This window comes from Myotis nattereri (genome assembly GCF_964212035.1).
Source record: "Myotis nattereri genome assembly, chromosome: 3".
NCBI classification, from domain to species: Eukaryota; Metazoa; Chordata; class Mammalia; order Chiroptera; family Vespertilionidae; genus Myotis; species Myotis nattereri.
This window is the reverse complement of record NC_138077.1, coordinates 48,718,504-48,743,591: the sequence shown is the minus strand read 5'-3', so window position 1 is coordinate 48,743,591 and position 25,088 is coordinate 48,718,504. Positions and strand designations below refer to the sequence as shown.

At 36.7% G+C, this 25,088-nt stretch overlaps 1 protein-coding gene and 1 pseudogene across 3 annotated transcripts in view; one reads left to right on the top strand and one right to left on the bottom strand.

Annotated features, from left to right (window-relative positions):
- Nucleotides 1-3,646: 3,646 nt before the first annotated feature.
- Nucleotides 3,647-25,088, bottom strand: part of IL1RAP (interleukin 1 receptor accessory protein) — a 165,222-nt gene continuing 143,780 nt past the window's right edge. Inside the window, exons 9-13 of one of the 2 annotated variants that reach the window (XR_013995721.1) lie at nt 17,182-17,331; nt 15,859-16,002; nt 5,654-6,232; nt 5,287-5,370; nt 3,647-4,599 (exon numbers count right to left, since the gene is read on the bottom strand). Coding sequence is in view for 1 of the 2 variants with exons in the window: in XM_081087030.1 (XP_080943156.1) it covers nt 5,369-5,370; nt 5,654-6,232; nt 15,859-16,002; nt 17,182-17,331 (875 nt within the window). In the remaining variant the exon portion in view is untranslated. Of the gene's footprint in view, nt 4,600-4,929; nt 5,371-5,653; nt 6,233-15,858; nt 16,003-17,181; nt 17,332-25,088 lie in introns of those variants that run through there. The other variant, XM_081087030.1, reaches the window with a different exon arrangement.
- Nucleotides 20,290-24,501, top strand: LOC308516866 (histone-binding protein RBBP4-like; annotated as a pseudogene). The gene is made up of 2 exons: nt 20,290-20,312; nt 21,333-24,501. The product of its transcript is annotated as a histone-binding protein RBBP4-like (transcript).

Sequence of the window (25,088 nt, the reverse complement as noted above, 5' to 3'; positions counted from 1 at the left end):
TAAAAATGCTTCCTCTTAACCAGAAACTGTTATTATTACTATGCATTTTTTCAACAACTTTTCTTTAGGAAATATTTATATACAAGGTCTACTCTTCTCTGTACACTCTTTTTATTCTTCTTCCTCAACTACATAATTTGAGACTTTTGGCAAACTGAAATGGGTTGTTGGTAGCAAAGTTCTTCTATTCCTTTATTATCAAAACTAGAGGCCCAGTGCACGAAATTCATGCATGGGGGGCGGGAGTATGTGTCCCTCAGCCCAGCCTGCACCCTCTCCAATCTGGGACCCCTCAAGGGATGTCCAACTGCCCACTGGGATTTGGCCTAAACAGGCAGTCAGACATCCTTCTCACAATCCAGGATGGCTGCTTCCCAACTGCTCGCCTGCCTGCCTGCCTGATCACCCCCTAACTACTCCCCTGCCAGCCTGATTGACATCTAACTGCTCCCCTGCCGACCCAATTGCCCCTAACTGCCCTCCCTTACCAGCCTGGTCTCCCCTAACTGCACTCCCCTGCAGGCCTGGTCACCCACAACTGCCCTCTCCTGCTGGCCATCTTGTGGTGGCCATCTTTGACCACATGGGTGTGGCCATCTTGTGTGTTGGAGTGATGGTCAATTTGCATATTACCTCTTTATTATATAGGATATGTGATATATCTCTGTTTGAATGTCTCTTGCCACCTTAGGCAATCTTAATATCTTATTCTTAGAAAAAGACAATACTGTGTATTCCAGTATTGTTCTAGTTCAATTTTCTCTTCCTAGCAGCATAGGAAAGCTGCATTTTCCAGCTTTCTCTCTGACTAGATTAGTACTCATAGCTGGTTTGTGGCAATGAATTAATTGCAAGTGAGACTAATAAGTGTAATATTTAGGCTGAAGAAAAGAATAGCAGGAAGCTACACATTTCAGATGGCAAAGCTACAGAAAAGTAATCCCCATATGCTGGACATGTAGCATAAAAACAAATGTTTTGTTATATGTAGCTACTGAAATATTGGGGTTCTTTGTTAGTATAAGATAACCTATGTGATTCTGATTATTACATATGATGATTATAATTCTACCAGGTTCCAGAATTCAGTGTTTGATGTTCCATATATTAAAAATGCACTCTATTAAGCACTCTTTATCCAACTGTCTCCTTGTGCTGAAGCAATTCCAAGGGCTACACATGCCCTACATTTTCATCTATTGCCTGTAAAAACCTTGTTAAAGGGATGATTCGTAGTCCTCCTTGGCTGGAGAAAATCAGAGCCTACAAGGGTAAAAGAGGAGTTAAAGAGAAATAAAAATTAATGGTTCTTAAACTTTTTATGCATTAGAATCACCTGGGAAGTTAATTTCTAGTGCAAATCTGCCCCACTCTAGAGATTATCATTTAGTTAATCTTTCATGGGGTGAATAAATATTCTTTTCAGTATAAGCCCAAAATGGATCTGATGTGGATGCATAATGGAATACACTTTAAGAAGCCTTGGACCAGACTCAAATAAAGCATTTATTCTCTTATAATGTGAATAATAATATTTTTAAAAGGGGGAAAGTTTGAAAGACTTCTCAGAAGTAGAAATGTGACCCATGGAATACCTTATCTAAATTATCAAGCACATAATATTAAATTTTGACTTCTAGATAATCTCCAGTAACTAATAAATCAGCCCTTCTGAGAGAGAGGCTTGCCCTGGGGTCTTCATTGTAAGATACCCCCAAATGATTCTTAGACACATGAAAGTTTGAAACCATTGCCAAAGGGATTATTTGTCCTTCTGTGCATAATTTTATGATTAGTCCAATTTATTATTCCTGAGTTTGGCATGAACATTAGTTCAGGAACATTAGTTTTATCAACTTCTTCAACTCTTCACACTGGAAAAGGATATATTATTACTATAGTTTTTACCAGTTGTAAGAGAAGATAACTGAAACTCACAGGGTAAATCACAGCTGCTAAAATATTAAATTTGCTTTTCAAGGAAAATGGTGAACATATTTTTATTTTCCCTTAAGAGAAGTACAAATTATTTATTTTGGGATAAAAGTTATATAGCATGATCATAGATCCCGGAAGATACACACACACAAAAATGACTCTACTTTTAAATTGCTTAAACAAATGTTACAATCATTAAAAATTGAATTATATAAAACCTAATATGACAGGGCCAGATAACACATCAGAAAATTAATATGACATTTTGTGTGTGGGTTTACATTAACTGCCATTTTGATCTGAATGCATAATAGTTCAGATTAACTAGTTCTAATTAGGTAACTTTGTAATAGAAATACTTCCATTTGAATCTTACAGGAATAATTCTAGAATTAGCACCGGATGAGGTGTAATATGCTTAGATTAGAAGACCAACCCTGTCACTAATTGGCTGTCATTAGAAAAATCACTTAACTTGGATAATAAGTTCCTGTTCTGTACTGCTTTTGTGCATTTTGTTAGAGTAAAAAAATAGTGGTGTATGTAAAATCAATTTTTAAGCCATAAATTATAATGCAAAGGTAAGTTTATGCAGCCATGAAGGTGTTTTTACAAGGGGTAAAGGCCAATACTTACTGAGCAATTACAATGTGCCAGGTACTGTGCTAAGCACTTACATGCATTATATTTTAATGCCCACAAATCCCAGTAAGGTTAACAATATTATCTTCTTTTTAACTAGCAGGAGATTAGGGTCCAGATAGCCCATGGTCAAACTGTTAGGAGAGAAGCAGAACTCACATGCATCTCTACTTGACTGAAAACTTGTGCTCCTAAATAGCTAATATTTCTATGTAAATAATATCCATTTAATTTACAATCCTATTTCAATTATGAATATACCAATGACCAATGAGGAAATTTTATTTTATTACCAATTGCCTCACTGAAATATATGGCACTGAATATTCCATTCAATTGTAGGACGTTGGGTCAGATACTAATAACATAACCTTCTGGCCTTTGTTTTTGCAATAAAAGTATGGTCTATTATCTTTTTGATCCCTGTATAGTTAATGCCAAAAAGCCTGACTTTATACTGCTTACACTGTACTTATACTGAGAACACCACAATTATCTCACTACTTGGTCATAAGAGCTCATGTTTCATTTTCATACCTCTGTCAAAAGTCCTTTCATTTATTTTTCTTCACTAAAAAATAATCCTATATAATAAAAGCATAGTATGCAAATTGTCCCTACAACCAGAAGTTCATGCAGGAGTTCGACCGGGGGCAGGGCCAGCCAGGGAAAGGGAGGGAGGCCCCGGCCAGCAGCAGGCAGCTGTTAAGGACTCTACCAGTGCACACATTTTGTGTACTGGGTCTCTAGTTCAGGAATAAGACTGATTATGGATAAAAACATTCTCTTCCTTCTTAGGATATGGAGTGACTTTCATTACCCACTATTCCCAGATTTGGAGAGAAAGTGCTGCCTTCCACGTGAAGATCCTTGAACACACATCAAAGATGGATTAATCTCTTCAAGAAGGAATACAGCATAAAACATGGATGTGCTTTGACCATTTCCTGCTGGATATTTAGGTAGAGTGACCTGTCATTTTTCATTAGAAGTTCCATGATTAGTAACATTTACTCTGGAGGGTCCTTATTATTTCATCTTTTTTGTTTGTTTGTTTGTTTGTTTTAACAGGAAAAGGACCTGACAGTTTTTTGTTTCATCAGAGAAGGGATATGCTTTTCTCTCTAAGAGAAGTACAGAGATAAAACTTGCGGGTTTTTTCTCCACCCCTCATTCACAGTAAGAGATTGGGAAAGCCTGACACTTATTGGGCCATAGCTCACTAGTAGCTTAGACTAATACATTGATGGTGCCTGTGTGGTATAGCCTTAGCTCTTTCTAGTCTGTTTCCTTCAGGAGGGGGAGATTATGCTTCTAATTTCCTTACGGTAGACACACCAGTCAGGAAACCTCTACAGAGTGAATGGAAGGCACACTATTTTCAGAGGACTGTTAGGTTAGATCAGTCCTATTGTGAGGTTTTAGATATTTTCAATTTAGGAAGGGAATAAACATCTCTTATCATTTGCTTCTCTTTTCTCTTATCTAGGATTGCCAGGGACATTTGAATCTGCATTTGGACTTACATTCTTTGGGTGGATATTGTAGTTCTGAACGTACAAACTAGTGGACTTCAGGCTGAATATGTGTTTGTGTATTTTGCTTTCTTTTTCTTTTTTTTAAGTTTAAACCATCTCATAAATAAAAAATTCTATAAAATCTGAATTTTTAGATTTTTCTTAATAACAACTATGTGCCAACAACGTGGCTAAATCAATGACAAAATGAAGATGGAGCTTAGTAGAGGCCACTCCCTTTTTAAAGAAACAAATACTCTTTAATTACCTACATACCCAATAATCTATATTACCTCCCTTACTGGCAGGTCAACTACTATATATCTTCTACAATTGTTTTAAAGTGTTTAGAGTAAATAAGCACCTAACTGTACCTATGTTTCTTTATATATGGGCCCTTCCTGGAGAGTATGTATATTATGCTTATATATAGCTCCCTTTTTTCTTTTTCTTACCTTCTGATTCTTGTAGGCACTTAAGTTGATGATCCCTTCTCAGACTCCTGAATGGGAAGAAGGGATTCATGCACAAAACTCTACACTAAACCCCTAACAATACTGAATTTTTCTGCTATCAATTCTAAAAATATAATGAGATTTTTGTATAAACTTCTATTTCATTTGAAATATTTTTTCACTTTTATTTTGGTCCTTTCTCAGATATCTCCTAATATATACTAGAAAGAAACTGAAGATATATCTCAGCTTTCCTAACATCTAAACCAAAGCTTGATTTCCTGAAATGGAATAAATACTCTTCACATATGAATTTGAAAGCCATAAAAAGTAGAGAAGAGAGAAAGAAGGTTAAAAATTTCTTAGCACAAATTAAGTCACATAAAAATATAACTTTATTGATGCTAACAACTTTAGGCAGTTTAGAGAACACTAGTTTACAGTGAGACAGAGAACACCATGCATCCCTGTGTGGGTATGTTTGGTTCTCCCAGGGAAAATGTGTTGTAGGTTTTCTGTTGCTCTTAGTCCTACAGCTTCCACTAGAATAAACTCCTTTCCATAATGTTCCTTTGGATATATATACCTTGTAAGTGTCATGGCCCACATACACCTGACTGACTCATAACATGAGAGGTTGATCAAAAAGCTCAAAGAAAACATTTAAATTCTTTGCTCATTTTTAAACCATTGGGGAAGACAGGGGTGACTTTAGGTGACTTGCATATACTGACCTTCTAGGGGCCAAGAAGAGTGTGCTCTTCTGAGGCCATTAGAGGCAATAATTCTGGACGCAGGTTCTTCAGGTCTTTTGTCTCCTAGAAATAAATAGTTTATAAAATCAATAAAGGGGGAAGACAATCTGCTTGTCCATTAATTGATAAAAATGTCAATTATTCCCATGGTTTCATGATACAAAAAGAGCTGGTAGAGGCAACAGCTACCACCCACCACATAGTAATTATAAGATATAAAAGTCATTGTTATTAGACAAATCCGTGAAATGGTGAAGAGCAAGGGCTGAGATCTGGGGAACAGGGGTTTCCAATCTGGTACCATTTTGTATCCATTGAGTTTCTGACTCTTGGGGAGCAGGCTTACAGAGGTGTGTCTCCCATTGTGGCTGTGTGTGGATCTCTGCCCGGCTCTTGCTCCTAAGTTGACTCTCTCCTTCACAGTAGGTGACACAGCAGCGACAGGCTGCAGAAGGTTTTCCTCTGTGTTTAGACATTGTGCCCGAGGCAGGAGAGGCACCTGAAGCCCTCCCTGAGCTCTGGAGTTCTGGGGGCTCTTTCAAACGACTTCTCCGCCTTTGAACATGGTCCAGACTGATGTCAGACTGAGAAGAACAGCTCTCATTCCAGCCAGAGCTGGCACTCAGACTTCTCAGGGGAAGAGCTAACCGCAATGCCTTCCAGAATTTAGAGCTGGAATGTTTGGATTTTTCTCCTTTCCAGCTCACAAAAGACACAGACTCCTTCAGCTGTAGGATGCCTGGGTGTGGATGCTCAAGGGGACGATACTCAACCACAATGAGCTTGGTGGCAATGGAGTTCTGGCACATGACACCCAGTTTAAATTCCAGCATGCTGATGCTCTTTTCTGTCACATAGTCTGGGCTCAGGACAACAATCATCCTTCGGCTCCTCTGAATGAAGTCAAAGACTGCTTCCACCGTATCTACAGGAAAATGGAAGGATAGGACAATGCCTAGTGAAAACATATACAGATTTCAGCTCATCATTGTCTCTCCTACAAAGGACAGGCAACGAATAAATCTTCAAAGATGAGAAATTAACCACTTCTGAAACTAGCAACTCATTTCAGCTCTGTATGTAAAATATTTCCTGGTTTGAAATATTCTTCTCTATCACTTTTATCTGGTGGCACTAGATCAACATCCTTAAATATTTGAAATATTGCAACTATTGTGATCTCACTGTATTTTATTCTCATATCTAGGTTAAATAACTTCAGGATTTGTACCTTATTACTCATTTGACATGGTATCAAGTCTGTTCCCTACTTTTAGCATTTGCCTGTGTATAATATTCAGTTTATATATGTGTTTCTTAAGAATAGTATCTTGAACTGGACTAAGCACAATGCTCCAGACACAGTCTGATCTTTAAAGAGCAAAGGGATTTACCGTCTTGTAAGATCCACACAGTTATATATCTCGATACTTAATATTTTTTGGATACAACATCAGAGAGTTTATAGTACTGACCTTGTTGTCAACCCAAATTCCTTTTGTAAAATTTGTTTGTGTGTGTGTGTGTGGTTTAACAATAACTTAAACGGGCAAGAGCATTTAAAATAGGTAAGAATCAGTCAGTTAATTAAGACTTCTGGCAAAGCATTCAATTCTAATAGTTACTGAGATGGATTTGAACAGATCCCAATAGGAAAGTTCTTGAGATAAAAGCAGTGCTTAACTGTTAGATTTAAGAGCTTAAACAATGTTATTTTCTGAAGGAAAAGAATTCCAAATGTATAAATCACAGCCATTGAAACTCTGAAAACAGGTACTACAGACATACTATGAGGTTGAGTACATATACTTTAGGGGCCAGTAGTGAAATAGTCATGGAGAGACATTTTAGCTTGTGAGGACAAACTGAAAGTTTGCAGTGAAATTGGTCATGATGAATTTGATGGGAATGAAGGAACTATGTTCCTTACCAGATTAGTTCTTTTCAATTAGTGAATTTAACGTGATTTTGAAGGGAAATTGAAAGAGCGATTTTAAGAACTTTGAACTGGATTTATAGAGAGCAGTGTTTTGAGAATTCTTGTTTCAATCTTGTGAGAAAAATCTATCACTTATCTTCAAAGGCCATGTGCACGTGCAAGCATGTTGTGTAAATTCTTTTGTTCTGTCGAGTTCTGCTCAGAATCTTATGTAGCCCGCCTTTCATAAACCTGAGACTGTGAGAATAGGATGTCTACTGCTTCTTCCGTCTCTTGATAAATACGATATACCCTTAAAACAAAATGGATAGTTTTTCATCACAAAGAACTTGTGATGTGTGTGTGTGTGTGTGTGTGTGTGTGTGTGTGTGTTTACACTTCAAAGTAGCCCCTGGGAATCCAACTGTTGAAAACAAAACAGTATCATAGTCCTCTAAAAAAGAGAGAATGTGGCTTTTAAAAAAATTATTAATATTACCTGAAAAGTGTGAGGTTTCCATTTGAAAGAGGGAAATGCTAAAGAAATAGATACGTATCGTTAAATTCCAGACTTTGATGAGTGGATGTAGGAGATGCTTCTCAGGTGGGGTGGGATATCTGTACCTAGGGGTCTTCACAAAGTACTCTGAAAGAAGCTATATCCTTTATGGCATATTTTAAAGTCTTACTGATTGTCAATATTTCCCATCTGAGGATGCAAATTATTTTGATTTTAATGCTGAAGATTATTGGAGAGGAAGTTGCAAATTAGGTCTTTATGCTGTTTGGCTCAAAAAAATGAGGTGTGGCTGTAGGGTGATGAGATTGGCTTTTTGTGTGATAGTAAATTGGTTTTCAAATAATTTTTCTGGACTAAAATTCTTCAAGGAAGAAGATTCCTGCTGTTAAAATTTATAGCCTCTCTGAAATTCCCCTTCAATTAAACTAGGCCTGCAATTTTGTTCTTTGGCTAGGTTATTGGTGTATGAAACAGTAAGAAGCTTCTCTCTCTCTCTCTCTCTCTCTCTCTCTCTCTCTCTCTCTTTATTAAAACTTGAAGTGTAATGAAATATGGGGGGCCACCTAATTTGGAAGATAGGTCTGAATTTAAATATTGATCTCTCCAATTATCTGTTTTTATCTTAATATCTTTAATTATGAATTTACCCATCTATAAACTATATAAAGTAAGATCAAATTTAGAAGGTTGTTAAACAAATTAGAGATACCTAAAGGTAAATGTCTAGCAAAAATAATAATCTTAGTATGCGAATTTATGAATTATAAATTTTAAAAATTCTTTATTTTCAGTTCAAAATACATGCGGATAAAGAATGTTATTGAACCACTTACTCTCCTAGACCCGTGGTCGGCAAACTGCGGCTCTCGAGCCACATGCGGCTCTTTGGCCCCTTGAGTGTGGCTCTTCCTAAGCCTTAGGAGTTCCCTAATTAAGCTAATAACAATGTACCTATGTATTTAGTTTAAGTTTAAAAAATTTGGCTCTGAAAAGAAATTTGAATCGTTGTACTGTTGATATTTGGCTCTGTTGACTAATGAGTTTGCAGACCACTGTGACCTAGACCATTGTTAAAAATACTTTTTATCTCTTGGGTAGAAACAGAGAAATAAGACGGGCTAGTTGTTGAATAGTATCATATTGTGACTTTACTTGTGTCAGAGACCTAGTGACATCAGTGAATAACTGAAGAAAATACTTGAGTGTTTTTAACAAGGTCAGGAATAGCTAGGTAACCACAATAACCAAATTACTGATACAGACACTGTTGTTATTGAAACTAAATAGTCACCACTATGTTCCAGGAGGTCATTTGGTATGTCCAGGGTTGGAAGAAACTTCAGACTCGTCATCACTTATCTAATGAGGAAAGCCCATTTGCAAAATCTTAATATGATTCATTAAGTCTCTGCTTGTACACCTCTAGTAATGGGGCTCCAGCATCTCCAAAGATAATGAAATACATTATTGTTCAAGTCTGCTGTTAAGTCATTTCCTAACTGAGAAGTCTGTTTCCATATAATCCCCATCCATTGATCCTAAGTCTACTCTTTGGAGATAGCCTTGAAAGTGAAAATATTTTCAGTAGGAAAATTTTTACTCATCTAACCAGTTTAGTTATAAGAACTCAATAAATATCCTTAGAATAAGTGAATAGGAAAACAATTTTAAGCAAGAAAGCTTCCTTGCCTTTATGAATTTAACATTATTAACTCAGAAGAAAATCATTTCCAAATATTTATCTGATTTACTTGAAATGTGATATAAATGAATTTTTGATTCATTCCTGCAAATTATATTCTATTAACTAAGAGCATAATATTAATTAACTTATTTCATTTCAAAACAACTGCCCTGGGGTTGCAATAAAATGTAAGATATTTCTATAAACTACCCAAGTTCCAAGTTGAACAAAAAATAACAGACTGTGTTTTTGTTTTGAAAGAACTTCTCTCTCCCTCCTGTCTCTCCCTCTCTTGCCTCTTTCTCCCTGTCTCTCTGGCTATCTAAACACACACACACACACACACACACACACACACACACACACCTAGAATGTTAGAGTCATGCATTTTACTTAAGTAACTCCTTTACTTGCATGTAAAAAAAATTTCTTGAGATGAAGTTCCCATTTTTTTCAGATTTCTCTCAAAAGAGAAACTAATTAGTACAATTTATATTTTTTACATGTATCATTATTTTTATTCTCATTTATTATGCCCAAACATGAAAATAAAGACATAAAACACATGCACAAAATAAAATTCAAAGCTGAAAATAAATGGTTTATTTTTAAAATAAACAAATTTACAAATCAAATAAAAAATGGAAAATACAAAAGTTTATGAATAAAATAAAAAGACAATCTTAAATATTAAAACCTATGGAAAGAAAACATATAATTAACAAGTGGAGTGATGCTTTTGTTCCCCAACACAATGGAATGCTTGTTTATTAGAATCCTGGAGAATCATCTAAGTTATAATACAGAAGAGAATTAAATAAATTTTATATTATTGTGTAATTAGACATTCTATATCATGGTCCTTTGTTAACTTGGGTGCAGAAGGTCTTTATATCCCATATCTGAAACCATTAAGGTTTTTTTTTTAACCTTAGAGACATGCTCTTTTGTTTTGTCTTTAACATGAGAAAGAAATTCTCCCTGCTTTCTAAATTATGTTTCCCCATCTTCTTCAAATATTCAGTATTAGGCATCTTCTGGGACATAAAAAAACAAACAAAAAAGCTTGAAAAATTATCTTAGAATGAGACACATCATGGAAATTTGAGATGCTTTTGATTTTAGCATTTAGAAAATCTCAGTACCAAAGACAAGAATATAAATAGGGGGAAAATGTCAAGATGTTCCTAGGGGCACAGAACAGCCTTTAGGATAAATATTAAATTCAAATGTGCAAAAAGAATGCAGTATTGGCAAGAGAATGGACCCTTGGTGATGGGACTCCCCCCCCCCCCCCTCCGCCTATTTACCTAAAGCTAATGCAAGAATTTGAAATACAAAGCTTATCTGGAGTCAAGTCTCTCCTGGTCTTGTGAATGAAGGATTGATAGGAGGAGTAATTGTGGTTTGTAGCAAGGGAAAGCATTAATAAGGCTAAAAATGTTAAGTTCCAGAATGACGTCTAGAACAATTTTATAGTCATGCTTTTATTACTAAAATAATCAATAACTCCTCTATAAAGAAATCTGCTGAAGGACTTTTAACTGTAAAAGATAGTTTTAGAATTGCTTAACAACATTCATACTATTGAATAAGGATTTCCTTAAATTATGAATAACGGTGTTTCACAGGATACTCAGGCTCATTTATAGGCTTTTTCTTTTCTTTTTTATTACTCAATAGTCCAAATAGAGATTTATTTCTCCAGTAGTTGAGCACTGAGATTCACATAGCTTAGTTGTGAAGTATATGTGCCTCAAACATAGTAGAAGATCAAATAATGCCAGATGATTGGCTACTGCTTAGCGTGACCATGGAAGATCTGTGCACAACAGATTCCACTGAACCCAGATCAGCTCTAGCAGGAGTAAATTATGCACACTGATTTAGGAAAGGCAAGAACTAACAACAGCTACCACTATGATCTGTGAAATCACAAATAATGTTAATGTGTAGAAAACACTAACACAAAAGCATTACAGTAAAAACAATTTAAAGTTTGGACAAGAGTTCCAGTGGCTTGTAGTACTGTGCTAATGACTAAAGTAATATGCATATATATGTATATATATATATATATATGTGTACATTGTATATATGTATGCATACATGCAAATATAATTCATGTATGTATATATGTATATATATAATTCATGTGTATCTATATGCAATTTAGATACACATATGTATATAATTTTGTGTGTATATATAAATATATACACATGTATATGTATTTATATTTCACTCTGTAAACTCTAGACTAAGTTTTCACTTTTCCAAGTCTTAAGAACAGTGAAACTTTACTAAAAAACAAGCTAAGACAAGTTACATTGACAGTGATCTTTCAGCTGACTTGTTTGGAGTGGGTAAATAAAATAGGGACAATACTAAGGGTTCAGTTAATCCTTTTAGAGTATTAATGCTAAAAGCAGCTCTCAAGGTCACTGAGTTTAACTTTCACACTTTAAAATGAGAAGAGAGAAACAAGCGAAGAGAAATCACTTTCCTAATATTCACATTAATAAGGCTGAGATTAAAAGACAAATGACCAAACACTCTGCTCTGCTCTTTTATTACAAGCCAGAAAATACCCTCAAAGAAATTTTCCATTATCTCACTCTATTAGCACCATTAGGATAAACTTCCTATCAAACTGAACCAAGTGTGGAGCCACTTGTAAACTCCGAGTGGCCGACATAAGCAAGTTACAATAGAGAGGGAAGATGGAATGATAAACATGGGCTGACCTACAGATAGTCAGAAGTTTACTACAAGAAAAAATTCTATTTTTCAAGTTGAAAAATATGCCATCATTTACCTGAGATAGAGGCACATGGGGATATAATAGGAGAAAATGCAGGCAATTATAAATCAATTATAAGAATCTTAAATCAATTATTATAAGAATAACTTTTAGTAATACTGCTTTGAATTGTCCAAGGGGGTGTCAGTCTTACTGTGATGGCTTGTGGTACAGCAGAATGAGCAAAAGAGCTCCTTATCCAACTAAAGTATATTCAGACCCTGATTATCTTTTTAATAGATGAGTAATAATAAAAGAAGAAGAAAACTATACTTAGAAACTCATAATGACCCTATTAACAGATGACTTATCTTCACGGGGTCTTTCAAACCATAGGCAAAGGCAGCCCTATAATGTTAACGAGAGAGAGAGAGAGAGAGAGAGAGAGAGAGAGAGAGAGAGAGAGAGAGAGAGAACATGTAAGAACAGTAATAGAGAAGATGCAGAAGAAAAAATTCACATCATCCAAGTCTTTACCTGCAAAGAACATAGTGACATTGAACACTGGTAACAGACTGGTGGCATGATCATTCTAAATCTTAGTATTGCCTGAGGAAACACAACCAGTCACCCTGAATTTAACCCCATGGGGAGGCTTCCATAGAATTGTTTTCTGTCCATGAAACAATACATTGGGTATCAAGAAGGTTTCTTCCTTCCTGGGGTACCCAGGGCTCTGTTTACCCCTTTCATTGTCCCTTTCATACATTTTTCAAAGATGAGTAGGAGAGACCCTGCTCTCCACTTCTAGACCACCTGGAACTTTTCTTCACTGGCATGGCCACCTGCAGCTGCTTCCAGAACCTGCCCTGTGGATACTTGGATTTTTCCCCTTTCCATTTAATGACCGTGAGCACCGTCTTAGCCCTCTTCAGCTCTTTCACCTTCGTCTCCTTTACAGCTTTGTACTGTACTAAAATGACGTTGATGTTTCCCCGAGAGGCCATGTTTTCTAGGCCAGCCTTGAGCTCCAGAAGGGCTTGGGTTCCCTGGAGCACGTAGTTGGGGCTTAGGACAACCAGGAGGCGTCTGCTTTTCTGAATGAAGCTCAAGGTCTCATCTGTGACAACTGGGAAAGAAAACACCATGGGGATTAGTGTTGGCCAAGAACTCCCCAAAAAGCATGGGGATTGAGGAGCAAGTGTTGGAAACTTAGGGCATCAGCCTAAGAGTTGAGGTGAAACTTCTGACCAAGAACACTTTGAACAACCTCATCCTTAGATCCTTTCACACTTCTCACTAAATGCCACTCTCCTCAGGAAGAATAGAAACTATATGCACATTCCAACCCAAAAAGAATTCCACACAGGACTGAAGCCAAACATACTTCCAGGACATTGGTCTTTAAAAGCGTGAATTGGGACATCAAGGAATATAAGTGTGGTACTGAAATAAATTTTTTTCAAACCACGTGGCATGTTGGGTCCCATCCAAAGCAGCTCCTAAGCCTTCTCCCCACAAATACCCATGTATCAACTCCCCAGGGCGCATGAGCATTTATTAATATATATATACCAAAGAGTAAAAAATTATAGAAATTCATTTTCACAGATACAGAACAGCAAGAGCAAGAATCTTCATTTTTTTTTTTTAAAAAAAAAAGTCCTTCTCTATTACCAAACATGCCCCAACTAGAATGTCATTCGAATAAGAACTTTAAAAAACATCTAGCCAATGAAATGGCATTTTGGCTGGCATCACATCCTCAGCTCAGCTTTCTATTCTACTCTCTGCTCAGGGGCTAAATTAATCCCTGGATTTTTCTGCTTAAACTCCTATCATTACGAGGAAGCCATGTGTTTCAGCAGCTGCTGGCTGATACGTCTGCCTTCACTATCAGGCAAATGCTTTCTTCAGGTCAGAAAAGAAGGGAGAGCAAGAAAATGTAAATGCACCTTTAATTTTATTTTGTTGTCAGGGACTTTGAGTAGTTCCTGCCACTAAATTCTTGGGGATAATCCATCTTGAGCTTGCTTACCAAGGACGGTATAACTCTTTATCTGGGGTTTAGATAGGAGTCAACTCCAGGGAAGGCACTAGTGTTGTAGAAAACTATTTCATGACTTACCATACTTTCCTAAGTCATCATTTTAATTCCTTAATCTTCATAGAAAAAGAGGCAGTGGAGGAAAACTTTCTATTAAAATAGCATGAGCAGCCTGGAGGTGAATCCAGGAATAAGAAATTTTCTACTCCAAGTAGTGTTGCTGGAGGCTGACCATGTGTAGGCATGGAAAGAGACCCACAGGCAAAGAGGTCTCAATAAGAAGAGCAGGGAAAACATGAATGATCACAAGGATCAACCATCAAAGTAGGATGTAAGAGTAATTATGTAGAACTTGAATTCTTCAAAGAATTATCAACCCCTATTGGAGGGTCTTACATTGGTGTTATAGTGTGAATCTTTATATAATTTTTTTACACAATAGATCAATATTTGTTGAACAACTGTATAAATGAACAAGTGGATGAGTAAATGATTTATAATTTTAAGTCTTAAAATGAGTGGAATTTATCCTGTAACTATATAATCAAGCCCTGATTTCCTTGCAAAATTATACTAAAAGAGATGTCCACTGCAGAACACAAGCAAGAGGGGCTTTTGGATGATGACTGGGGAGATAAGTGATCCAGCTATTTCGACATGAGAATAAACCAGTGTATTCTGTAGGAGGCTTAAATTGAGGCTATTCACAATTAGTCATATGACATTTAAAAAACAACAACATGTGAGGTGATTAGTGATTAATGTAAACAGTATTTTAGGGGGAGAAAATTAGTTTGTTGTGCTGAAGGTTAGAGACATTGCATACATTTTAACAGTACAAAGATTAATAGTGGGATGCTATTATGTATTTATAAAACAGACTCAAATGAACCATCACCTTATATGTTACTGGGTGGACCTGAAAATTAGAGACGTACTTTTATTTTAAAACATTCAGCGATTGAAGTTTCTTTCTTTTTAACCTACTAGAATACAACAGACTTTTGTAAAATTTTAAACTATCTCTGAAACATGTAAGCTGGTGGAAAGGAAGAAACTGACCTAAGGGAAAGGAGAATTTGAGTGGCTTTGATTTGCTGGAAAACAAAAGTGAGGAAAGGGAAATTAGCAAATGCCAAAGGGAAATATTCTAATTATTATCAGTGAGAAATATAAAGAAAAATTCCATGCACTCTATTCTGCAACTCATTTTTTGTAAAATTGGGTAAACCTCAGTCTTTGTAAAATTGTTTAAACTCAGTCTTTGTAGAAAAATTCTGGGAAAATTTAATGCAGATTAGCTAAACCTTCTAAAAATTTAAATGTAAGTAAAAAGGATGTTTAAATCTATGACATTTTATAGAGCTCTCATCCACGTGCATCCAAACTTTTCTGAAATTAAGTTTTTAAAACTTAGAAGAGGGAATATTGTATACCATAAACTGCACTTGAATAGTCTACACCTTACGATGAAGTTTATCCCTATAGATTCTCTGTCTATTGTATGACACGATTGGACATTAAAAGTCCAAACTGCCAACATAGAGTTCATAGTGTCAAAATTCTCACCCATACTCTACAGCTAATGATCCCCTTTGCCTTGCAGGGTAGCATCACTTGTGCTCATCTGAATACCTACTTCCCCCAGGCAGACTGTCTCTGTCAAAGATGCACAGCTTATATCCAAATTCATTCTCCAAAACTCCACGGAGGGTCAGCAATACAAATTCTTCTTCTTCAGCATTCCTTGCATAGGATACATAAATATCATATTCCTTCCCATCTAGAAAAAAGAACATGGATCCAATAAAAATTAGGAAAGTTTTCTTAAATCAAACTTTTTCAAATTAGACATTCTCATTGTTTACAAGTACGAATTATCTGACAAATTTCAGTGTGATTTTTCAGGTAAAATGGCTATTTTAAGGTGTAATTCCAAGTTTCATCTGATGTGTCTTCTACACTCCTCTTACTGAGTTCAGTTTCTATGGTGGACAATCAATGAGGCTTGGCTCATTCCATTATGAGTTAGCAGAACCAGGAAGTAAATAGTCAATCATAGGTGCTGGCAATTAATACCATGCAGAATATGTCTACTGTACTATTATGTCACTCACTAATATGTTAGGATTATAAATTCAGCAAACCTTTTAGAAATGGTCTAATTATACCTGAAAATAACTGTAATTAAAATATATATGTAGATTCAATAAACCAACCTTTCCCAATGTTACCTAATTATAAAAATCATCTCTCATTAAACACATTAGGATCTGTGACCCCGCCACAAACCTACTGTCACCAGGAAATTACACATTAGAACAGTACTGCTTGAGCTTCAACGAGTACATGAACAACTTAGGAATACTGTTAAAATATAGATTCTAATTCAGAGTAAGGGTCTGGTTTAAGATACTGCTTTCAATAACTTCCCATGTGATTCTGATGCTTCTGGTGCATGAATCAGCCCTGAGTACAGAGTGTGGACCTGCACTTCCCAGGACAGTAGCCACAACCAAAGCAGATATTGAGCACTTGAAATGAAGCTGGTCTGAACTGAGATACACTGTAAGGGTAAGATTCAATACATACTGAAGTTTGAAGATTTTTAGTACCTAAAATATCTCTATTAACTTAATATTAATTACAAGCTAAAATGTTAATATTTTTAACACCTTAAGTTAAAAAGATACATTATTAAAATCTTCACTTTCCTTTTCCTAATATGACAACTAAAAAATTTCAATGACATCTGTGACTTGAATTATAGTTCTATGTGGACAGTGCCAATCTAGACTATGTTCCATATTGAAAAACTAATAATATGTTTTAGAAAAAGTAGTAAGGGCTGAAACAAAAGGTAGTCTGATTTAATGTTCCAGGAAAATGTAGATATTATCGAGCCAACATGTTTTGTAAAGATGACACTAGAAGAGATTTACATCAAACTCCCATTACTCACCTAAAATGGTTTCATCTGTTCCAAAATGGGCTCGGTAAAATAGGACCATCTCCAGCCAGTAAACATGGTAAACAACAATGAGAATCACCACGAGCAGGACTGTGACTCCAAAACCACAGGCCAGTTCCACTGTGTATCTTGGAGCAATCACTGGAGTAAACAACAAAGAAACAATTGATGTTACATGGTGATCAGAGCAACCCATCATCCTGAAAATAGTTGGATAAGCCAAGCAGCTGAGCCAGGCACCTGATTTGTGTGTGTGTATGACAAGCAGAGATAATATGGTAGGGGTCAGCCACTATGTTTTAATACTAGATGTGAAATATTTCTCTTTTTGTTTCCAGTTATTGGCATAGAATGCATTTTTAACCATTAGATGATTCCAATAGACTGATGATATACAAATTAAAACAGAATCTTTGCATTGGGAAGGATTTAGAAGGTCATCTAATTCAATTTACAATTGGATGCCTGACTCTCCTCAAAAATATTTTTGAAAATGTATTTTTATTTATTTTTAGAGAGAGAGAGGAAGGGAGAGGGGCAGAGAGATAGCAACATCTATGAGAGAGAAACATTGATAGGCTGCCTCCTACACGCCCCCTATTGGGGATCGAGCCCACAACAAGGAATTTGAACTAGTGACCTCTTGGTTCATGAGTTGATGCTCAACCACTGAGCCACACCAGCCAGGCTCAAAAATATTTTTGGAAAGTGCAATTCCATCCTCTGCTTTTTCCTTCTCTTGGGATAAAAATATTTAGTACTACCTGGATCAGCCCATGATACTGGTAGAGTTTTAATTGTTGGAGCAGTTAAATGGAACAAAATCTTGATGTGTTTCCTTCCATTTGTCTTAATTTTATCTTCTTGTCCAATGCCATATGGAAGAAATTTAATTCCCTCTCCTTTATATTTGGAAATAGGCCTCAAAAATTTTATTCTCATTGGGCAGAAACAGGGTATCCACCAAATGCTCAGTCAGTGTGTGTGTGGCTCTGAAAGTATCTCTTAGGTCTACAGTTCTAGGATACACAGTCCCAAAACTGACTTGCAATATCGAGCTATGGGCAGATTTTTTTAAAATATATTTTTTATTGGTTTCAGAGAGGGAGAGGAAGAGAGAGATAGAAACATCAATGATGAGAGAGAATCATTGATTGGCTGCCTCCTGCATGCCCCCTACTGGGGATCGAGCCTGCAACCTGGGCATGTGCCCTTGACTGGAATCAAACCTGGGACCCTTCAGTCCACAGCCCAATGCTCTATCCACTGAGCCAAGCCAGCTAGGACAGGGCAGATTTTATTATATTGCAATTTGTGTACAAGCTTGCTTTTCCACTCTCTCCCAGTCCCCACTAAACTACATATTTATAGTCATCTAGCTACAACTTCACAATAGTGTTGTACAAAGATCTCTGGAATTTGGAGTCAAGTAGCCTCAATAATTCCAGCTGTGAACAAAATTCTAGTATATCTTGTCTCAACAAACATCACTTAAAATGTTTAATTGCTCAAAGATGACTGATCTCACCATCCTGCTTAATAAACCTCTCCTTCACAGCTGGATTTATTGAGGCTCCCTGACTCCAAATTCCAGATATCTTTGCACAACACTACTGGAAGTTCAATTAGTGGTCATATACTAGTGGAAAGGTCTCTTTTAAAATAGGTGTCTTATCTTAAGGGGAAATGGAAAGCAGCCTGGAACTCAGCCTAAAGTTCTCTAATTAAAGGCCAAGTCATAGTTTTAAGTTCATTATCCTAAACTCGGCATACTAATCTTGTGGCAGGTATAGCCTGGGACTCAGCAGTGCAGAATTATTATAGAATTCGTTTGTATGCGTTCCATGAATAATGGTGCTTTAAAATAAGAAAACTCCATTATAAATGCCAGATGCTATGTCAGTGCAGTTGTTGAGAATTTACTAAGTTCAATTTGGATAGCTGGCATGAAAATTGCTGTGTCCTAGGTATTTCTGAGTACATGTTATGTTAACAGCACACCGGGGTAATTCCCACTGTCATCTTCATTATTTGCTCAGTTATTTTGGCTGCCTCTGGGTCGACATTTTATAATAGGAAGAAGAAAAAAAAAGAGGTCAGTGGATGCAGTTACCTGAAACGGTTTTTTCAAACATTAATAGATATCGACCCTGGCTGGGTAGCTCAGTTGGTTAGAGTGCTGTCTGGATATTCCAAGGTTGAGGGTTCAATTCCAGGTCAGGGTCCATACAAGAATTAACCAATGAATACACAAATAAGTGGAAAAACAAATCCATGTTTCTCTCTCTCTCTCTCTCTCTCTCTCTCAAATCAATCAATAATTTTAAAAAATTAAATATCAATAGATACCTTGCTTAATGATCAAGAGTTCAAGTACCCTCATGCTATCTTCACTTTGTTACTGCCTATTTTATTTCTAGTAGGGCCTTTTAATTTTACTTTGTATCATACAATTACATGTGCTGTATGTACAGATTGTATTTTGTAGGGTCATTTGATGATATTAGGAAGTTCTTAATGCTATTTAACTAACTGGATTCTTAAAATAAATAATCCACAGCCTAAATTACTAAGTGGATTAAATCACATGCGGAAAGTGTTCTAAAAAAGTTTCCCCTAAAGCTTTGCTGGCTTGCAGGGACGGGTGATCCTCAGCCCACATTTCCTGTCTGCCCCAGATGTACTGTTTGATGCTTTGGCATAAAGATTTTACTCTGATGCAATCCCAGACTAAAGGATTTCCAATTAGGAAGGGGTGATGCATTTTGATCAGATTGGGCTCTGAAACTGCATCTCTCTTTGGTCTCACTCATAATCCATTTCAAGATGTCACCAAATTTAGCCACTTGCTCTGCTGTTACTCCCTGGATCAGCATTCCCTCCATCCCTTTTGCATTTCTACAGTAAAAACTAGCTCCAAAGCCTAAATTTTTAGCTAACTACCCTTGGTGAAACCAGTCCAACATAACAACTCTAGTCTTTTTTCCTGTTCCAGGTTATGGGTCTACACACTTGTTTGTCCTTGGAAACCTAGGCTACTCTCATCATCTTCATTATCATAGTTGGAACCTTGCTGTCCCCTTGAGTCTCCCAACCAAAATGCCAGCTGCTTGGACTACCAAGTATTCCCTCCCTATTCTTTACTAAATTGCTTCGACTTCTCAAGACTTTCGGAGCTGCAGCGATGATCATTTTCCTGAATTACAAAGAGAATGCTTTATTTAAATGATAGTAACCCAGAAACCTATGACTGAATGGCCCTGCGGACCTGATTTGTTTACTACCATAGTGCATTACAACTTGCACATTCTGGACCTCTTCTTATCTTAGAGGAGTAATTGGTACTGGAGTAGCCTTCTCTCCATCAAATCCAAAATAACTGGTAGAACAGGAGTGTGATCTGCGAGAGAAAGGGCACACAAAAGGTGAGCCCCACACTCACCCTGGCTAATAACCTCAAGGCACTTTTTGGACTGCGGCACAGAAGGGGGAAAACAGAAGTACATTAGTCATCCTGAGCTGAGGCGAGAGGAAGTTGAGTTCAGGACTGTTGAACATGTAGGCCTGGGTCCTGAAGGAAAGAAAACTGTGTAGAAATGGAGCTTTAGAAATCCACAAGCTTTTGGAAAAATACAAAGTTTTGCATATTAAGGGTGACTCCTTCCCAAGGTCAGACAAAGAATAGCTACCAGTGAAGGGAAAATGATCAGGGAAGATACAGCTACTAGAGAGCTGGGAACTGAACAATTCTAGGAGCACATGCAGGGGTGGGACATATTTGAGTTAAAATTACTCAGGTATTAAGTAGAAATCTCAGTTAGGTTAATAGGTCCAATCCTGCCTCTAAGAAAAGGCTATTTTAGATCTACTCTAGCAATGATAAGCAAGATGCTTCAGAAAATAAGCAAGCTGTTATATAAGTAAATTAACCAACTATTAGAACAAAACACAAATTCAGACACTCAATAATGTAATATGTATAATGTCCAACATACATTTAAGAATAATCTAGGCAGAATAAAACACAAAAAAATAAAAAAGACCCATAGGTAGAAAAAAATAGCCAATATAAACAGAACCAGAGTTGATAAAGCTGATGGAACTAGCAGATAAATGCTTCAAGATTAGTATTGTAACAATAGAGGTGATGAGCACAGAGGGAGTTATTGCAGCCTCCCCACTCCTCCTAAAAGGCTAGACCCTGGGGCCCCCCTGGCTTGCCTGCCTGCTGTGGCCAACAAGGAAGCAACCTTTGATGACACAGTGGAAGAACATGTCAATAAAATGTACAAAATATGGAAAAAGAACACTATTTGGTGAAAACCCATGCCTGGAGTGGCCCAGCCTAACTGCATAGTGGCTTCCAGATGTAACCAGACCAGAAGGGAAAAATTTCAGCATTCAGCAGCTTGTCTAGGGACACACAGCTTGGATAAACAAAACCACCTTGTGATAGCCAGTGTGCAGCTCCCTAACGATGATGCTCAGTTTGATGCTTCAACCTATAATAGTGAGAAAGGAGAACTTGGAGGTTTTGGCTCTATAAGTGTAAAACTTGAAATAGAAATCAAGATCAACCATGAAGGAGGAATAAAAGGGCATGTTATATGCCCCAGAAATCTTGCACCATTGCAACAAAGACTCCATCCAATGATGTTCTTGTTTTAGACTACACAAAATGGCCCTTTAAACCAGTTCCTTCTGGAGAGTGCAACCCAGACATGTGTCTCCGTGGACAACAGAAGGAAGGCTATGGCTTTCTTGAAATGCAAATTTCAGTGGGCACTCACTTAGATGACCACAGCACCTGCCTGTGGGACATCAGTGCTGTACCAAAGGAAGGAAAAGTCGTGGATGTGAAGACCACCTTTACAGGTTATGCAGCAGTAGATGTTTCCTGGCATCTGCTCCATGAGTCTCTGTTTGGGTCAGTTGCTGATGATCAGAAACTTATGATTTGGGATATTCTACCAAACAATACTTTCAAATCAAGCCACTCAGTGGATGCTCACACTGCTGAAGTGAACTGCCTTTCTTTCAGTCCGTATAGTGAGTTCATTCTTGCCACCAGGATTGGCTGATAAGACCATTGCCTTGTGAGATCTGATAAATCTAAAACTTAAGTTGTATTTTTTTTTTAACCACATAAGGATGAAATATTCCAGGTTCAGTGGTCACCTCCCAAGGAGACTATTTTGGCTTCCGGAGATACTGATCACGGACTGAATGGGTTTTAAATAAAATTGGCGAGGAACAATCTCCAGAAGATGCAGAAGATGGGCCGCTGGAGTTGTTGTTTACATGATGGTCACACTGCTGAGATAGCTGATTTCTCCTGGAATGCCAATGAACTTTGGGTGATTGTTCTGTCAGAAGCCACTATCATGCAAGTGCAGCAAAGAGCAGAGAACACTTATAATGATGAGGACCCTCAAGGACGCATGGATCTAGGACAGTGGTCTTAGATACATCTGCCTTTGTGATTTTAGACTCTCCCTTTTTTTCGCTCAATCCTGAGATTGATTTAGCATTGGCTTTGAGACACAGGCTTTGTTCAGCTATCCCTCTATAATAGTTACCATCAATAATGCTATTAGCCCAAACTGAGGGTGTTTTCTAAATATTAACTTGGGGGACTTGATTCAGCAAAGCCACAGACTTATATTTAAATTTTCTTGAGGTATTTTCTAGTAACAAAGATCTAAAGTAGCCACCAAAAAGGGAATATCGTGTGTGGTTATTTTATTTCATTTTCTTATCCTATAACCCCAAGTTTTTCAGACTTGTTTAAGTAAAGCCTAGAAGTGAGTGAGGAATAAAGTGAGGTAGGTTTCTGAGCCATGAAGTATAAGTACTGCAAGATGTTGTTTTTATTCAGAAATTAGGGGAGATTGAAGTCATATAAATTCTGACTCTGAAATCTTCACAGTTGTATTTCCAGGATGCACATGTTCCTGTGTAGACCACTCTCCTCTCAGTTTTGTGAGTTAAATCAAAACTGCCTGATTATTTTTCCCCACACATTTTGGTTATTAGTGTAATTCTTGAGCTACTTTAATGTTACTTGTTTCCTTTCTATAAAATTAAAAGAAAAACAGCCTTGGGACCACAAAGTTGTAAAGATATATGTTCTCACTTGACAGGTACACTGTCCAATTGTGTTTGCTTGTTTGTTTGGTTTTTGTTTGTTTTGTTTTGTTTTGTTTTCAGCAGTTAGTCCTTGACCACTAGTTTGATACTATATCTGTTTTGGGTGACCTGTTTCACCAGCAGGCCTATGACTAATTCTCTATGACTAATTGTATAAGTAATTATAATGGAATAAATTTGGTTTTCTACATAAAAAATAAATACAAAATGAGTATTATAAATATTCTTGTTGATTTTTTATCCCTACCCAAGGATATGTTTATTGATTTTAGAGAGAGAAGAAGGGAGATAGATAGATAGAGAAACACCAATGTGAGAGAGAAACATTGATCAGTGGCCTTCTGTATGCACCCTGACCAGTAATCAAACCCACAACTTGGGTATGTGCCCTGGCTAGGAATCCAACCCACAACTTTTTGGTGTACAGGATGACACTGCAACAAACTGAGCCACTGGGACAGGTTTCTATTTTTCAAAAGACCATGAACATTATAAGAGCCATTAGGAAATATCAAAATAGAAGTTTTGATAATGAAAATTCAAAAACTAAAAAATGATATTTTCAAATTAAAAATGCTGATTAGACATTAGAAATAAATGACCAGTGAACACTAGAAACTATCCTAAATGAAATACAGAGGGAAAGAATGATTAAATAAAAAATAATGAGAACCTCAGTGATTAGCGGGACATCAAATGTGAGCGTTCTATCCTAAGTTTAATCGCAGTACTAGAAAGAAAGGTAAGAATGAATGAATGAAAGGATGAGCAAAACATTTACCCTTTGTGACAACATGGATGGACCTGGAGAACATTATGCTAAGTGAAATAAGCCAGTTAGAGAAAGACAAGTAACATATGATTTCACTTATATGTGGAATTTAATGAACAAACTAAACAAGTAGGCTAACATATTTGGTGTGTGTGTGGGGGGTGGGGTGGGGAGGGTATTCTGGAGGTGGAGGGATTGAGCAAAAAGGAAAAAAAAAGGAGAGAAAGAACTCATGAACATGGTGCTTGTGGGAGGAGGAAAGTGGGTGGAGGTGGAAGAGGGTATGGGGGGATAAGTGGTGATGGGAAAGGAAATAAATAAATTAAAATAAAGGGAAAAAAAAGAAAACAGCTAACTTCTTTTCAAATTAAATTAAAAAATATACTCACCAAACCAAGAAATTTAAAGAACCCTAAGTAAGATACATACAAATAGAAATATCTCACGGATATAATAATGTAATTTTGAAAATCAATGAAGAATAGAAAATCTGTTTATTGGATGCAGTTATCACTTCACATTCCTGAGGCCATTCATACTAAACCATCTAGCACACACTTCTGTGAAAGGGGATCTACTCAACTAGCTCTGCTGGATAGACTTCTTCTGCATAACTCTTAGATTCAATATTATTTTAATTGATTGCATTGATCTTATCCAGCTGACAATACATTATTAATTTATGCCAACCTCCATAATTGTTTCTCAAAACACAAGTCCCACAAAATGTTCCATGCTTAGGGAATCTGGAGTCAAATATATTTGAACATAAATCCTTCCTACTATTTCCAACCCCCTGCAGATATTCATACCAAATGGTAGTATGCTAAAGATGCTAAGGAGCCCTGAACTAAAGTAATTTGATCAATTTTGTTTAACCTATACTTTAATGATACTGACTTGACTATATAAGCCTTTGTCAAATAATACCTATGAAAATCTGTGGAAATAATAAGAGCTAACATTTATTATGAAT